Genomic DNA, 18,189 nt, shown 5'->3' with positions numbered 1-18,189 from the left:
AGATCAGGCGAAAAAAAAGCCATGACAAAAGGTTAAGAGGAGCCCACAGAGAGCTGCAGTAAGATTCGGTCGTGAAGAAAAAACGCTTTCGAGTAAAACATGGGGGGGGGGGGGAATTTGACTACTTTCAGAATTCAGCAGAACTGCCCATAAAACCAGAGCCATATGAAAGCATGGACCGATCCTCGGCATGATTCGGGGATCTCATGCCCATAGAAGGCCTATATGATGAGAATTGGTACCATAATCTCCGCGAGAGTATATAAGATTATGTAATGTTACTTCTCTCCAGCTGCGTATGCGATCACAGAACATAACTTTACCCGGCACCCATGATGTTGAGACAGCCCTGCATAGAACATGCAGAAAAAAAGAAGCTCGCCGAACTCCGGCCCTGGATAGGTGTTGATCCAGGGTGATAAGTTGGAAGTAGAGCGATTTATTGTCCATTCGTTGGAATGTCCCAGATTTTTAGGGACAGACTAATTTTCTTCGTATGGTTGTCGATTTCCATGAATGTCTCTCTCCACACAGAGCAGCCAGACCTTCAACATGATACATTTTTACTTAAATGAAACTTACAAGGACTTACATTCTTACGAAAAACTTATATTCAACAACTTACAAAGGCTGAGTAGCTCTTGGATAAGCAGCAAATTACCAAGTAACGAGGGCGCGGTAGCCCAGGTCGATAAGATACTCGCTTAAAATACCAAAGGATGTTTAGAGATGTCGCGAGTTTGATACCCGGTTCGTCCTTGTCAGAAATTTTCTGACGGGGGGTACAACAAAAACGGTGGCATGACCACAGAAAAAGATTGCTACCTCAGGGAGTCCCACACCGAATTATTAGCGCACCAACTTCTCGGTGAGTATAAAAAAAAAGGCTGCTGTTCGGAATTGGCAATAAATTGTAGGTCCCGGTCTAATTAGCCCTTTTGTGCAGAAAATGTCCCTGGTGCGACAAAAATAATCAAACCAAGTAATGATCACTTTAGCCCCGTTCACATGTGCAATAAAACCTCCCGGGAAGTTCCCGGTAACGGGGATTTTCACTACAAACCATTCACATGACGTTTAGTTTATGCCGGTAATCCTCCTCTTCTTTCCGGAAGTCGTCACTGGTTACGTGGGTTGAACGGAAGTGATTGATTCAAGATGGCTGACGAAGGAGCTTATAGTAGTTTTCGCGGTTTTTTTCCCTACGAGGGGAAAAAAGTTGTATCATGCCGGTAATTATCACCAAAGCGACCCTCAATCTCGCACATGTGAACGGGGCTTTTAGGTACACCAATTTTTCAATGTCGTTGCACACATTTTTCATAATCAAGCATATTTGCCATTTCCTGAATGCCATTCTACGATATAATTGTGGAATTTTTGGTCTAGCTTACATCTTAAAATAGCATAAAAAGTTCCTAAGTTTTCAACTAGATGACGCTCAAACCTTCCTTATCATTCGGAGCGTACTCGTATTGATATACCACTATATTACTCTGATGATTCTATCTTCCGTATTTCAGGAGTTATTCAAGAATATGTTAATCTTCCAATATTCTTAATTTCTTTTAAATATTCATTCTTTTTTGTTGCGGGGCATCCCAAAATGCTTCTTACAGGTTGAAAATGATTGTAAGAGGCTGCGCATTTGTTACTGTATAAGAGGTCATAACTTTTGAATGGATGAAGGCAAAGCGATGGAAGAAGTGTCTCTAGGAATACTAAATCGGGCATGCGCTACACGATGATGACAACGAAAACGCTCCCTGATGGAAATTTGTTGAACTTTTCTTTTCTATCTTGTCGTGACAAATAAGAAGGCTTCAAACAAAATTATAGCTTAAATTTGTGAATGTCTATTGAATGAGGTGATACTATGTAGTGGGTATAAACTTTTTAAAAATTTCAAACATTTCTAATACTAAGCTCCTAGTACTGTATATAAGCACTGAGGGCCAAATGTGGCCAGCGGGACAGTCAGTGAAAAATTCTACTGTACACCAAAAAACACTCGGAATTTTCATTTAATAACGTGACAGCAGAATAACCGACCCCAAACTAACTAATAAAAATATTTTTCATGACTAGAACTGAAAAAACATGTGTTTATTTGATCTAATACATAATAACCGTATATTTTAGTCACGTCGAGTTCTTCAGTCAGTCCCACTTCAAGTTAGCTTCAAGTCAAAATCAATTACAGTCCTTATTCTGAAATGAAAGGAAAAAAAATTTTTTTTTTTAAATATTCATTAACATGCCAGTTCATTTGTTGAAATTGAAACGCGCCAGCGCCGTATTTTATGTGATAAGGCACGAACATAATGCACGCTGATTTCCGATTCTCCGTTACGGATTGCAGGTTTTTTTTAACCGATCAGCAACGGTGCCGACTTGCGTGATCGGAAACCAGCGTGAAACTACGTTCGTACTCGTATACTTACGAATCTCCGGTCGTGAGCATGTCGAAGCCGTGATTGATTTGGTCCAGGGGTAGGACGTGAGAGATGAGCTTGTTCAGGGCGATCTGTCCACTGACCACTTTATCCACCAGCTTCGGTATTTCCAGTCCCGCTTTGTAAGCTGCATAATAATAAGAAAGCATGTTCCGTCAATCGTCATTGTTAATTCATGGCTGATGATTGTTTCGCAAAGTTCTGTCGTTCAAGTCCTTAGAATTTGCGATAGCCTTTCTCAGATAGAGCAGGAAGGTGGGACCCAGGATGCACAACCTTTTTAGTCCGCGGGACAGATACGCTGCCAGAAACTTGTGTATATAGGGTGATTCAGAAAAGATGGGAAAAACTTTAAGAGGTGATAGTACACACTAATACAAGCAATTTTCAAAAAAGAACACCGTGCATGCAAATGTAAACTGGGGAAGAAGAAGGAACCCAATGCAAATCTTCGTCACAGTGAATAAAAGGCGCGGACGCCAGAGTTGTGAAGTTATCCCGTACGTTACAACTGTTAGAACGGTTGCACGCTGGAATAACTTCGCAGGGCTGGCGTCCGCGCCTTTTATTCACTGTGACACAGATTTGCATAGGGTTCCTTCTTCCCCAGGTTACATTTGCATGCACGGTGTTCTTTTTCTCCCGATAAATTTCAGCAGGAATACCGTTTTAACGTTTCCGGAGCGGCCGCTTCGAAACGCGGTAGCGCGTTTGCGTTTCATGTTAGACCATGCATTCTTTGTTGACAATTGTTTGTATTGGTGTGTACTATCACCTCTTAAAGTGTTTCCCATCTTTTCTGAATCACCCTGTATAAGGGATGACCACATGACTCATATTTTACGGGCATTCCCGTGAATTTGTCCGTCCAAAGTTTTTAATTAAAAAAAATGTTCCCTTATTTCCAACAAGGCTTACTTGAATTTTTGAAATCAAGAATTTAGATTGTTTTCACGACTTATGAATTATGTTATTATAATTATGACTATCATAATTAATAAATTATAGTCCCACATAAATACAAATATTCATGTCACATCTCTGTCAAACATATATACTTTTTTTTAAATTACCTTTTTACCCATTGCGACTTGCAGTAGCCCCATTACTTCCCGCCATGATTAATTTTTCATCAATTTTGGCGCTAGATGGTTACTTTACTTGCCTTTGGCAACTTTTTTTGGCTGCAATTGACAGCTTTACTTGCTTACGACAATTTTTTTTTTTTGCGATAATTGGCGATATCCCATATGAATCCCGATTTCTCCTCGTGTTTTTATCATAAGGAAATATGGTCAGAGCCTAGGCATTTATGGTGGTGTGTGTATTGATATTTTTCTACCGGAACACTTTTCGTGGTCCAGATGAAACCCCCTCGACGGGATGGAGGTTGTGCATCCTGTAATTATTCATTATTTAAGAGTGAAAGTATATCTTACATCCGTAAAAAGTTCCTTTGACTTTCCTGCCGAACAGCAGTTCCCATACTCCGACTTTCATTTGGGCTCCTATGTCTGATAACCCAATGACGATGAGTTCGCCCCACATGGGGTGACTGCAATCGAAGGCTTCTTCCTGCAAGTATAATGGATCTCAGCAATGAAAATTAAGGGATATAAATATATGAAGATAACGGTGTGTATATATAGAAGAACTACTCGATAACAGACACCCATGGGACCAAAAATTTTGTCCGCTAATGAGGATTGTCCACTACTGGATTGGCGATCGAAACGGATTGGTTAAAATCCTCAGTTTAACCAATCCGTTTTGATATTCAATCCTTTAACTTGCGATCGCAGTTTAAACTGTGTTGGTGAATACGGCCGTAAGACATGTTAAAGTAGCCAGTATTAATAAGCCATCTTGTACAACGTCAAGAGGCAATGACTCGATCATTGATTCCTGGAGATGCTCGTCACTCGCGTGGACTGAAACGTCGAGTTTTGCTCTTAATCTCTTTTATGATGGCTATACTACCGAAATATTACCACCACTGTGCTAATACAGTAATAGCATAGCCACAACAAGACATCTGTAGCACGCATTTCTTGTGATCGTAAGGAATTGAAATCTGTGTAATTTTTGCTTAGTCTCTTGGGTTTTGAAACATTTTCAGTAGCATTGTGTGTGTGAGAAAACGGGAATCTGGAGTCGTTCGAGTGACCGGTCTTTTATTCTCCAGGGTAACTCGAGGTCGATATTTGCTGTCTCTGTGTAAGGAGGACCTAATACTCGACGATCTCAAGTTCGTCCCAGCCATGGGCGGAGATACGAGCGTGGGGGCATTGCCCCCAGCGTCAAAGGTGGAGTCGACTGATTTAATGTATATGTATATATGAATTGACGTCATCATCATCACGCCCCCCCCCCAGCAATAATGACCTTGCCCCCCCCCCCCAGACTTCCAAGTCAATCTCCGCCTACGGTCCCAGCTCAGATTTATGAACATAAAATTATCCTTACCATAGCCGGTATCGATCCCACGGATACGAAGCAGTAATCGGGTCCGCCACCAGTCATCTCGGATAAAACGTCTTTCAATGGCTTGGACAGATCTTTTGGATTTATGACGTCCGTGCAACCCAATTCTTTGGCTGAAACGTCAAACATTTTTGGAGCATGTTACTTAAATTCAATGTAAGTACAGAAACGGTGCAAATATGAGCTGGAAAAATGTTGAATCATGTGCTAAATCAACGAAATCTTTGACTCAGTTTTCCGACAAGGGAAAGGTCACAAGGTGTCGCTCCAAAAAAAATTATGAAAAAATTTAAGTACATTCGTCTCACACAGACACACATAAAAAAAAGGAAAATAGTGGTGGAGTGCAATAACATATTAAAGTCGCAAAAAATTATTTAAAATGACAAAAATTGGCTACTCATCACCTCTAGCGCTTCTTGACAATATCTCATAAAAAACTACACTTTCTCACACATACATAGCTCTCATTTTTCTTTTCTGTTGAATACTAAGTGATCACACGTGTTGTTTGAATGACGTCATTCAGAATTTAAGGTTGCGAGACTTTTAAATTCATTCTTGGCCTCTATTTGGCGTTCAAAATATTAATATTTGAATGTTTTTTTTTGAGCGACTCATAATATTTCCGCCGGATTTTTTAAAATTATGTTTTTGTGCATATTCGAATGACTGTTATCAGTGGCAATTTTTTCGAAACTTTTTGAATACGTCACACTTTGGGGCCGTTCAAGTATTACGTCAGCAAAATTTTAGCCATTTTTTTTACTCCCCCTACCCCCACTTTGTCAGCAAAATGTCGTCATCATCTGTGCCCGCTGCCTCTTCGAGTAGTGGTGGGATCAGAGACGTACTCGGGGGGACACACGAACACACACGCCCCCCATCATCTAGATAACTTGAGTGACCCGTAAATACAGTTCCAGAACACTTAAGCGATCCGTGGCACGTTTAGAGATCCCTTGAGTGACATGTGGCACAGTTTTAGAGCACTTAAGCGGCACCCAGCGCGGTTCGACATCACTGAAGTTATCCGCGGTGCATTCCGAGATTACTTAAGTGATCCGCGGCATGATTACGGATCACTTGAGTGATGCGTGACCCAGTCCTAGAGCACTTAAGCGTCTCGGACACATCTCCAGATCACTTGAAAGATCCGCGGAACATTTAGAGATCACTAAAGCAGCTCTGCAGGGGTACTTATCAATGGGTGTAATGGTAGTTCAGGTGCCCACAAACTAGCGAAAGGTCTTACTCGTTTTTTGGTGTGCACCGAGTAAGATGCTATTGAGAATATTTCATATCTTCATTAAGGGTGGTTGATAACGTAAGCATCATTCAACACCCCCCCCCCCCGTCATCAAAAGACAGCATACCCGAAACCACCTATCGATTCTGACGTAATACTTGAATGACCCCTTTCGGACAATTTCCTCGTGAGGCATTTCTGCGAGAGAGGTCGTGATTCATCCCCATCTATAACCAGGCCTCTTTAAGATTGATTATTCAGCTGACGAAAATTAGGAGGCTAATAGTTACCTAATGGAAATTTCCTTGGATTGAAGTCAACGCCGATGACCTTGGAAGCTTTCCTGTCCCGGCAGCCCATGACGACGTTCATGCCGACTCCACCCAAACCCCAAATGACGCAACTGCTGCCGGGTTCTACTTGGGCACACTTGTCCGCCGCTCCATAACCTGTAGGAATGCAACAGCCGGCGAGGCACAGCCTATTCGCAGGTGCTGCTGGATTGACCTGTTTATGGCAGATTTTCGTGTTTATTTCGGCGATGATATTGCATCAGTCAATGGGTGAATTCCAGAATACAAAATACTCTTCATGCTTACCTTAGTGACATTAATGTGAGGAACCACCGTGTACTCACTGAAAGTGCTTATGGCGCTCATCTGACTCAAAGGTTTACACTTGCACGAGATCCGCGATGTTCCGTCTGGTTGGAAGTGATTACGCTGCAATGAAAAGAGGGAAAAAATGTTGGTTGAAAATAATGAATTAATGTAAGTGTGTGTATCGAAATGTTGTATTGTGAGCTAAAAAGTGGCAACCCGTCACTGTGCTTGGGAAGTAGGGATCGTCAAAACTCAACATACCAGTTGGCGTTACGTTGCCTACAGTATGAAATACACAAAGTAGGTGTTCCTGCTCATGTCATTGGGTCGCGCATATCTAAGGGGTACGCACACTCCTCTCATTCATTTCTTTGGGTAAGCCAACACTACCTGAAGGCCTCCACACGAAGCTCGTGACGTCACTGAAAAAGGCTATCTCTCCTTAGGCGACTTGATAAGGAGCCCTTATTCTAGTGGCTATAATCTCACCTACACCAATTGGATATAGCAGGTCGACGCATGCGCCATGTTTACTCTTTTTCCCTAGTATATCTAATGACTATAGGTGAGATGGCCTTCAGTGACGTCACGAGCTTCGTGCGGCCTTCTTTTATACGTGGTGTTGGGTAAGCAAGCTTTTTACGCATTTATATAAGTACGCAGATGCGGATTTATAGTTTTGTGGCCCTGTGGGCTATTCAAACTCTGCAGCCTTTCTCCCAGTTTAGTGTAACTGTTTTTTCAGTACTCATTCCTCAAATTATTTGGCGCTCCACCGAACTTGCTGCCCAGGGTTATAGCCCGCTTAGCTTCCTACCTCGTAAATACATACGTCTCGGTCTCCAAGTCGTTATTTTGGTCACTCGCATGTTTTTGCACTCTCTTTGACTTGGAGGCTTTTCTTCTGACACTTGACCTGGTGCCTCGCTCTCTGGATCACTATTTTGGTTGTTCGCCGACCTGGTCACTCTCCAGTCTGCTTAATCCCGCTTCCGTAGATACACCACTGTTTCTGAATCACTCTTCTAATCGCTCATACGTTTTCACAAGCACTTGGTCATTCTTTTTTGTCCCTCACCGACTTGGTCCCCTTTTCTCTCTAGGCCACACTTTTGGACACTCGCATACACACTGCTTTGGTTACTCACATGATTGCAAAATCTCCAGGTCACTGTTTTGGTCAATCACCAGCCTGGTGCTTCGCTCTCTAGGTCACTCTTTTGGTAGCGTACATGCTTGCACACTCTCTAGTTTACCCTTTTGCCATTCTACTCTAATTTTCATGCCACTCATTTCTCAAATTTCCCACACTGGGCTATAGACCACTTAGCCCCTTCCTATAAATAGGCCGTTGAAAGTACGCATACCTCTTAGACATATGTGGCCTTCACAAGCCTGCTACGCATATCTGGGTGCAAGCGAAGCCCCCCACGCATTTCCAGAGGAGTACTTGATGTATCAGATGTTTAGAATCACTATGAAACCATCAAGGGCTTTTTGATTCTGACAAAGAGAAAGGATTTTTGATTTTTCCGCTTGAGGGCTATGCAAATTTTTCTAACGCTGTCCTATTCTAATCTAATCTAAATAATCACCCTCCCACTCCCACTTTGCTGCCTTGGACTAAGCCCGTTCAGCTTTCCACCATCCCAAGGCCGTAGCGGGGGGGGGGGGGGAGGGGTGTTTCTTTCAAACCGAACACAACTCGGGTCTATCACCATCTATGGGCGATTCACTACCTAGTGAGTTGTGCCGGAAGTGTAACTGTGTATGTGTACCTAACAGTCTTTGAGTGCGTATGTAGTGTTGTGTTTGATTTTTCAGTGCTGCTATCTATATTTCAGAAGTGTAGTGAGTGATGTGCTATGATTGAATTACATTTGTACTGTTTGTAGGTCTGTTGCTTTCTGTAGAGAGACTTTTTAAAGGGGAGATCGGCTCGCATTCGCGCCTTGAAGTTGGGAATCACAGAAAACCAACTCCAGCCGACAACCACTGTGGCGACGGTGGGGCGGACTTAAGGATCTGCTCCCCCTCCCCCCCCCGTCCCGAAATGTGAGAAAATGACCGAAAAAAGATGGCCAAACCTATTGTTATATCACTTAGGTCCCCCCCACCCGAACGAAATTTATGGCTACGGGCCTGCTCCACCCTACCAATAAAATTTTCCTCTCTTTTGACATTCATCGCGCTCATGAATACAAGAACCTTCTATTCTGTTGAAATAATGATACACGCACGCACACCTCAAGTAATGACATAATTTCGCGTTCAGGTATTTAAAGAGTCTTTGCCGTGTTTTGAACAGGTCACGGCCTGCTCAGGATGGCTTAAAAAAAAAAAAAAATAGAAAATTTTCCTGGAGGTGCAACCGTTACAGCGGGCAGAGCACGACCTGCTTAGATAGCAAATTAGTTTCGTGGCATTTAAGTAGTGGCTGTCCCATAAATTCGCAAACAGTTTCAAAATTCATGGGAATTGAATGAATTGGTATATTTGAATGGAGTTTGCATAAAAAGTTGTTCTCACGAAGGAGGATTTTCATAGTATAGGGAGAAAATAGCTTAAATTTTCGTCGATAGACGGCACTGCCTGGAAGCAAAATCACTGGAAATATGCAAATCAGAGTTATACAGGGTGCACGATTAATTGCTCATTTTTCAATTTTCCTGTTTTTGGCGCTTCATAAGGTTTGCATTGCGATGTTGAAATCGGTTTGTGGTTGTTTTAACCTGAGTCATGAATCGTCGGCTGAAGGTTTGCGAACGCAGAAGAGGAAGAAGAAAAGTTCAGTTTCAATCACTCCTGCCGGACTGGTTTCCTTGGCCATCTATCGACAAAAAATTTTTGAAATTTTTTTTTTTCTGTACAAAAAACAACTTACGTGAGAATAGCTTTTTCGCAAACCACATTCAAAATACCTATTTCTTTCATTTTTGTGAATTTTTAAACTACCGATTTTATTGGATATATTGTACACTCGGTGCTACGCTTATCAGCGGTGTTTTTCCATATGTATTAGTAGTCAATTTTTTGCACTCACCGGTTGTTTCATGCACATGTTCGTCTTCGGATTTTTGCAAGTATCGCATTCCCCGCAATACGACTCGAACAAAAGAACGACTGTATCACCTGAAGAAATTTGAAAAAAAAATTACCAAATTTTATAGAACATGGCAAATCTGATCAGTGAATAGGAATAATCTGTGAATTTGTCCTTCGTCACCATTCCATGATAATCAGTGAAAAATTAATGGTTCTCCACCCTCATTAGAGAGCATGAACACAATAATCTAGAAGTTTTTATTCATTTATTCATTTTTTTCTGTCACCAAAGCTCCGCGAATATTTATTGTTCTTTAAGAAGAAGAGAAGAATAATCCACACGGATTTTTATTGTCCCTGATCACCATTGTAGAATAATCCGCAAAATGATAATTGTCCTTAATCGCCGTTGCAGAACAACCCACTAAACGATGATTGACACCCCCCTCCACCTCTCTCTCACCATCAACAGCATCATAATGCACTTTTTTGTTCCTTTTATCACCAAAAGTAGAATAATCTGCGAATTTTGACTGTTCCTCATCACCACTGCAGAATAAATCCACGAAATGACGATTTCTCCATATCAATATTGTGGAATAATCTGTGGAATGAATACTGTCTCTTATCATCAGAAGAAGAATAACTCATGAATTTGTATTGCTCCTCATCACCGTTGCAGAGTATTCCGCAAAATTATTGTCCCTTATCATCAAGAACAGAATAATGATTATTGTGTCCGTTTTTTACTATTAAGAACAGACACATTAATTACATCCACGATTATTTATTATCTCTTTTATCACCAAGAGTAAAATATAATCCGTGAATTTTTAATGCTCCTTATCACAAAGAGCAGAATAATCTGCAAATTGATGATTGACCTTGATCGCCGTTGCAGAACAATCCGCTAAACTATATGACTGTCCCTCCCCCTTTCTCATCATACAGAGCAGAATAATCCGCTATAATTTATTTTCCTTTTACCACGATGAGCAGAATAATCCGCAAAATCCCGATTATCCCTCATCAACGACCACCGACTAAGCCGCAAAATTACAATTGTCCCTTATCACCAAGAGCAGAATGATAATCGAATTTACATTGCCCCTGATTACCGTAGCACAACAATCCGCGAAATGATTATTGTCCCTTAGCACCGAGAGGAATAACCAGATCATGCCAATAGTCGATTTCCGCCAAAAGTGAAACACAGACGACGTTTCTGCTGGTGAAGAGATAAATTCGGAGGTTTTAATTCGAGTAGGCAACTAGCCAATAAAAATGTTATTACTATTGTAACCGTTGTTACACAAAACGTGATACTCACCGATTCTGCCCTTTCCTGTGCCAACCCCTTCATGTACAGGCTTTTCGCCACAAATTCTGACGATCTTTATTTGAAGTATAGGCGATAATTGCTTAAAAACTGGTTTCCTTGTTCGCATATTAGAAATGAAAGGGGGAGGGGAAGTAGTAGGAAAAAAGTTTCTCTTCCGCCTCGCCCTCCCTTAATTTGTTCTCTCTCTCGTAAATACAGGGTGATTCAGAAAAGATGGGGGGAAAAACTTTAAGAGGTGATTACACACCAATACAAACAATTATCACCAAAGAATGCACATGGTCTAACATGAAACGGCCTCTCCGCAAACGTCAAAACGGCATTCCTGTTGTAATTCATCGGGGGGAAAGAACACCATGCATGCAAATACAACCAGGGGAAGAAGAAACCGTATGCAAATCTGCGTCACAGCGAATAAAAGGCGCGGACCCCAGCCCTGTGAAGTTATTCCAGCATGCAACCGCGCTCGAACGTAACATAGCACGTTTCATGTTAGACCATGCATTCTCTGATGACAATTGTTTGTATTGATGTGTATATACTACGATCTCTCAAAGTTTTTCCCATCTTTTATGAATCACCCTGTATACAATGGAAAGATAGATTATATGTGGGGGAGAGAATCACTAAACGGGGAAGAAAAATACAACTTCCATTCATTGAGGTTACAATAAGGCTTTGCGATGATGAGAAAACAGTGAGAGCTGGAATGATTGTTTGGACGAGCTCCAGGTCACGGAGCTCCTCCATAATCATTAAGAGATTAACACTGGTACGTAAATTACCAGTTCCGTTATCCATAAATGGTGATACCGACCGAGGTTTCTAAAATCACGGCATATTAAAAGAATGATCAAACTCACCCGGCTTAACATTTGTGACTCCCTTGCCGACGCTTTCGACCGTTCCAGCTCCTTCGTGTCCAAGAACGGCTGGGAAAGGATACGTACTGTCGATGTGTTTCAGGAAATGGAGATCAGAGTGACAGACACCAGTCGATCTCATCTGCAATTCGTCAGGGAAATTCAAGACAGTGATCAGTCTTCAAGAAAATTTTGTAATTTTACATAGTATTTAAACAGAAACAAAAACCTTCATTCCATAGAAAAGTCATTCAAAAGCTTTGCTCACACGAAGTCGAATTCGCTTCTGCGTATGCTTACCTTAATTCTGACTTCACCTTCTTTGGGAACAGCCACTTCGACGGTCTCTATTGAGAAAGGTTTATTTGGCTCCCAGGCCACGGCCGCTCTGCATGTCACAACCTGGAACAAGATGGCAAATAGTGAAGATCATGAAGAGAGCCCATTTATAATTATGCAAGCAAGCACATGCGGTTCTCTCAGTATAAGCCATCACTTTCGGGTATCTTCAGCTAGGACAACTTGCAACTCTAAAACAGTGGTTCTCAAAGTGTGCGTCGTGGCTTCTAGGGGTGTCGCAAACCTATGCCAAGGGCATTCGTCAGGAGTTCTTATATACACAGTCGAATTCCGTTATAGCGAACTCCAAGAGCCCGTTATTTTCAGAAACTTGTTCTTCAATTCGTTATAAAGGAGTTTTCATTTCGTAATAGCGGAATTCGAAATATATTGATCCTACGCAAACTTATTTAAGGATCAAAAGAGTTACAACGAGATTTCACTATAACGGTATTCGTTAAAAGGGGGGATTCGTCTGTAGTTATGTGCTCATTCAGTGGTTTGAAATGTGATTCTTTTCTAGACTATTCTATAGAGACGTAGTGGAAAAAGTTCAAGAAACGCTGCCCTATGTGTATGCGTGTTATTATTCAAGGAAGTAAGTGTTATGTGTTCATTCAACAAATGCTGCCATCTACATTCAAAGTTTGAATGGGAAAAATGAGCAATATATTGGATGTGTATTGATGGATTTTTTTGTGTTTGTTGTGATTAAGTACTCGTTATATTGAGGTAAAACAACGTGAAACCCCTGGGAATATCATGGGATATAACGTTTGCCGACAAAAACTGTCATTTATCGAAGTTGAATATAACGAAGAGAAGAAATATAATGATTATGGTAATTACTATGAAAAAAATTATGAAATACAATGAAACTCACTTTTCCCGCAGTTGCCATTTTGGTACAGGCTTATCTTTGTCCAAAGAAGAGCTGAAAAGAAAACAGAATATAGTTATACACGTTTGAGAAAACTGGAACAACCATCCTACATCTTGCTGCCATCTTGTGACTTAAGAAAATGACTTTGATAAGAACTCGACGCTCTGGAGAAGGACATACTCCCGGAGCCACCCTTACCAGACGCGGGGCCCGGTGAGAAAAAAAAATCTCGGGGTCAATTCAATGGAGGATATTGAGAATAATTTTCTGTAATCACTGTAATGCAGTTCTGTATTCTGCAATGCAATGGAACTTCCCATAACTACGGGCAATAATAGCTAATTCTTAAGAACGTGGAATACGTTATAAATGTAGAATACTCACTCTGTGTTAGTTGATAACCCCCCCGTTCCCCTTACGAACATAATTTTCAGTCCTATGCAGGGTCACTATATGTCACTACTATGTTTTACGGGACATCCTCACACTTTCCCTTATTTTTGCTGTCCTGACAGTTCTAGAAATGTCCCGTTTTTTCCCCCGTGTGATACATTTTATTTCCTTTTAACTTACAATAACCTTTCAATTATCACCCGTTTGCAATGTCTTTGCCAACGTCCGAATCATTTCGGAAATTAGTACTGTGGGAGGCCATTTCGCGAAGTGGCCGAGATCCCTGGTCAAAGCCGTGTGCTGATCGATGTGCTGATACAAGACTGCCCGGTAGGAGCCAAATAAGTTTCCTTTAATCGCCAACATGTGGTACATGCCTATATATATATATATAGCAGCTGTGTTGGATTAGCTCCACGTGACGAGAGAAGAAAAAAAAGTTAAATTTTTGACAGAAAAAAACTATAAAAATAATTATTAAAGACAATTTTGGAAAAAACAATTATCACCGCATCGTGATTCCGTTTGATGGGGTGCCATAACTAACGAAGACATAGCTATCACGAAAATATACGCCAACTCGACGACGATCCCGGATCATGTCTTTTTTTGTTATCGAACTTCGTCCAGGGATCACTGGCCACTCCGCGAACCTGCCGGGGTCAATATTTAACGAAAAATTTGGCAGCAACATTTATACAAACTATTAAAAATATCACATGAAATCCACAAACTAAAGAAAAATCTCGCAATTATACCTTTTGAATTATTTCCTGCCGAGTACGAATCGAGAACGTCCTTCAAGCGCAATCCGACGCACTGATGTCCGCGAATCTTCGGAGGAAATGAATTTTTATGTATATTCGATATCAGTTTCAAATGATTTCGATCAGTTTCAATGGTTTGATTAGAGAGGTCAAACCAAGGTATTTTATCTACACATAATATATACATAAAAAAAAAAGGTCTAATATCAGCGAGAGAGTGTTTAGAAGTGCTTCAAGAAGTCTTATTCCAAATGAAAAGAAAAAAATAAGATAATAACTGCCAAGGACACACACAATCTTCGTTATCTCGGAGCGACTCAAGTGTTCACCCATCTCGTGACTTGTGGGGACAATCATTCTTGAGATAATTATTCGCTATAATTGCTGAATTGCATTGCATATTTTCATACGCTGCCACGTCCAGGCAGATAATATATATGTGTACAAAATATAAATTTCCCCTCAATTTAGTTCGTACTTATCCTTATTATTTCTGACGAGGAAAACCAGTTTTTTCGGGAAAAAGGAAGGATCGTAATTTCTGTCATGTTTTCACTGACGGAAGTCTTTTTTTTTTCCTTGACTGAGCCACTGAGCTACTTTTCATCTAAAACGGTGGATCCCGTCCTGCGATACGCGTGCTCGGGGCCAAGGAAGTACGGATACGCGTACTCAGGCCGCAACTAGATGGTCGGTCATCCGGGGCAAGTGCGCATTTTGACACCCGTTTGACGGCGTTTAGTGTTGAAGGAGAGGTTTCAGAATAAAATTTGCGCCCCCCTCGGGTCTAGCGGGGCACGAGACCCGCCTGCTCCCCCCTCCCCAGTTGCAGCCCTGCGCGTACTCAGTGGGTTATGTGACGATATCATTTAGGTACGGGATATAAACTGAAGAGCCAAAAAAACTGGTAAGGCATGCGTATGCAAATAAAGTGATATGGAACCAATCAGAGTACAGCGCTGCGGTCGGCAACGCCTACATAACATAACAAGTGTCTGGCATGGTTGTTAGACCGGTTACTGCTGCTACAATGGCAGGTTATCGAGATTTAAGTGAGTTTGAACGTGGTGTTATAGTCGGCGCACGAGAGATGGGAATCTCCGGGGTAGCGATGAAATTTGGATTTTCACTTACGACCATTTCCCGAGTGTACCGTGAATATCGGGAATCCTGTAAAAAATTAAATCTACGACATCGCTGCGGCCGGAAAAAGATCATTCAAGAACAGGACTGACGAGAATCATTAAACGTGACAGACATGCAACCCTTCCGCAAATTGCTGCAGATTTCAATGCTGGGTCATCAACAAGTGTCAGCGTGCGAAACATCATCGATATGGGCTTTCGGAGCCGAAGGCCCACTCGTGTACCTTGATGACTGCACGACACAAAGCTTTACGCTTCGCCTGGGCCCGACAACACCGACATTGGACTGTTGAGGACTGGAAACACGTTGCCTGGTCTGACGAGTCTCGGTTCCAATTGCTTCGAGCTGATGGACGTGTACGGGTATGGAGACAACCTCATCAATCCATGGACCCTACATGTCAACAGGGGCCTGTTCAAGCTGGTGGAGGCTCTGTGATGGTATGGGGCGTGTGCAGTTGGCGTGATATGGGACCCCTGATACGTCTAGATACGACTCTGACAGGTACGTAAGCATCCTGTCTGATCACCTGCACCCATTCATGTCCATTGTGCATTCCGACGGACTTGGACAATTTCAGCAGGACAATGCGACACCCCACACGTCCAGAATTGCTACAAAGTGGCTCCAGGAACACTCTTCTGACTTTAGACACTTCCGCTGGCCACCTAAATCCCCAGACATGAACATTATTGAATATATCTGGGATGTCTTGCAACGTGCTGTTCAGAAGAGATCTCCACCCCCTCTTACTCCTACGGATTTATGGACAGCCCTGCAGGATTCATGGTGTCAATTACCTCCAGCACTACTTCAGACATTAGTCGAGTCCATGCCATGTCGTGTTGCAGCACTTCTGCGGGCTCGCGGGTGCCCTACACGATATTAGGCAGGTGAACAAGTTTTTTTGGCTCTTCAGTGTATATAAGGCGTCTAAGTATATATGTCCTTCTTCTAGTTTCTTCTAAGGCAGGGGGTTCTTAACCTTTTTCAGCCGAGACCCAAAATCAACAAGATCAGCTTCGTTACCCGTGCGACTGTTTGCTCTTAAGAATTAGTGAAACCCGTGACGCGATAAGTGCAATCCTGACATGACTGTGAGTGGATTCGTACGACTCATCTGGAAAATCGCTGCGGATCAAGTTTGGGTCGTGACCCATATGCTCAAGAGCCCCTGTTTGTTAGTTGGTTTGTAGCTTCTCTGAATCAGGGTTTTGGTCGTGACCCATAGTTTAAGAATCGATGGCTGTAAAGTGGGTTTATACAACCTATCTCCGAGGCCCGCCTTGAATCGAGTTGCAGTCGTGACCATAGATCAATAGTCCCTGATTGTTAGTCGATTCATACGACCCATCTATAAAGCCTCTGCGAATCAGAGGTTTGGGTCGTGACCCGTAGCTCACGAATCCCTGCCTGCACGTAGGTTTGTACGACTCATCTCGGAAGGCCCCGCGAATCGAATTTGGACCCATAGCTCAAGAATCACTGACTGTAAGTAGTCAGTGATTCTACGACGTCAGTGATTGAACCACTCATCTTGGAAGCCCCGCGGTCGTGACCCATAGGTTAAGAACCAGTGTTCTAAGTCATATATGTTCAACCCATATTTGGCCCCGTGGGCCAAATGTTCCCTCGGAGTCACCAGATGTGGCCCCGCGACAAATAACCAAACTACTCACTCAAGTGGCCCACGAAAGATGATCAAATCACGTATGCAGCCAGTGGCACATTTCCAGGTTACCTTCAGAGACTCGAAACTGCCAACATCTTTGTGGGGGGGAAAGTGTTCTATTGGGAAATCAACTTAAATTATCAGGGCTTGTCAACGCTAAGCTTTTAAGGATTCGAGATATCTCTTGTCAATGCCGCTTAATTATCAAAATCTATCATTAGCTCTTTCTTAGTGGCTCATGTATTTAAATTGATATCAAGTGAGCACGTGGCAGCTGCCATCTTAGTCGCAACGGAAATTATTCAGTAGTACGTGGAACAGAGAGATAAAGTGCGTGTTCGAAGACTGTGTGAGGCCGGGATTACACTATAAAAGTTTTGTAAAAGCTCTCTGATAAAACACGAGAAATTCAACCAATAAGATCAACGGTTGAATTTTCTCGAATGCAACCGATGCGCTTATTGGTTGAATTTCTTCAGTTTTATAAAAGATCTTTTATCAAAATTTTATAGTGTAATCCCGGCCTAAGAAAAATTATCTTTGAAAACACAATAGTTATCTTTGACAGTGAATTGATATCGATATGAAATTTCTATTTTTTTTTTTTCCAATTCCTCGTGTAAAATTTCTATATCGGGGAGTGATAAAGTCATGTTTATCTCTTGCTGACATGTCCTTATTATTGTGGATTGACTTTGTTTGACCTCCCTCATGTGTCATTCTTTGATACGTGTTTCTAGCCGTACACTGTACCGTCTTAACACCTCGGACACGGCACGGTAGCCTCAAGCGCAGGTGGGGAGGCTCGCGAATATGAGATCTGATTGAAAACTTCGACAGTAAAAACATGCAAATTGGTAAAGGATTTCTAACCCAAGTGGGAGGCCCTAAAACAAAAATCACTTCGCGCGATGGCCCCCATGATGATATTGAGACGGCCTTGGCTAA

General features: G+C 42.0%; 1 protein-coding gene across 1 annotated transcript; it reads right to left on the bottom strand.

Annotated features, from left to right (window-relative positions):
• Positions 1 to 2,085: 2,085 nt before the first annotated feature.
• LOC149068858 (alcohol dehydrogenase class-3-like) lies at positions 2,086 to 14,470 on the bottom strand. The gene is made up of 11 exons (XM_089250447.1): positions 14,415 to 14,470; positions 13,264 to 13,314; positions 12,342 to 12,443; positions 12,042 to 12,183; positions 9,835 to 9,923; positions 6,789 to 6,911; positions 6,480 to 6,696; positions 4,923 to 5,053; positions 3,896 to 4,031; positions 2,445 to 2,583; positions 2,086 to 2,211 (listed from the first exon to the last, which is right to left on the bottom strand). The coding sequence occupies exons 2-11, from the start codon at positions 13,279 to 13,281 to the stop codon at positions 2,172 to 2,174; spliced, it is 1,137 nt and encodes a 378-aa protein (XP_089106573.1). The 5' UTR covers positions 13,282 to 13,314; positions 14,415 to 14,470; the 3' UTR covers positions 2,086 to 2,171.
• Between the last annotated feature and the right edge of the window lie 3,719 nt (positions 14,471 to 18,189).

This window comes from Pholcus phalangioides, unplaced genomic scaffold (genome assembly GCF_987345545.1).
Source record: "Pholcus phalangioides strain wild (caught in Gottingen) unplaced genomic scaffold, Ppha-v1.0 ptg000024l_1, whole genome shotgun sequence".
In the NCBI taxonomy this organism is placed as follows: Eukaryota; Metazoa; Arthropoda; class Arachnida; order Araneae; family Pholcidae; genus Pholcus; species Pholcus phalangioides.
Note: the sequence above shows the minus strand (reverse complement) of the source record. Positions and strands in the feature narration are given on the sequence as shown.

Bases quoted from the DNA above. Each gene is read 5' to 3' on its own strand.
- LOC149068858 (XM_089250447.1), bottom strand. The intron at 6,697-6,788 runs GTAAGCATGAAG...TGCCATAAACAG, and splicing joins CTCACATTAATGTCACTAAG to GTCAATCCAGCAGCACCTGC. The intron at 4,032-4,922 runs GTAAGGATAATT...TTATACTTGCAG, and splicing joins TGGGATCGATACCGGCTATG to GAAGAAGCCTTCGATTGCAG.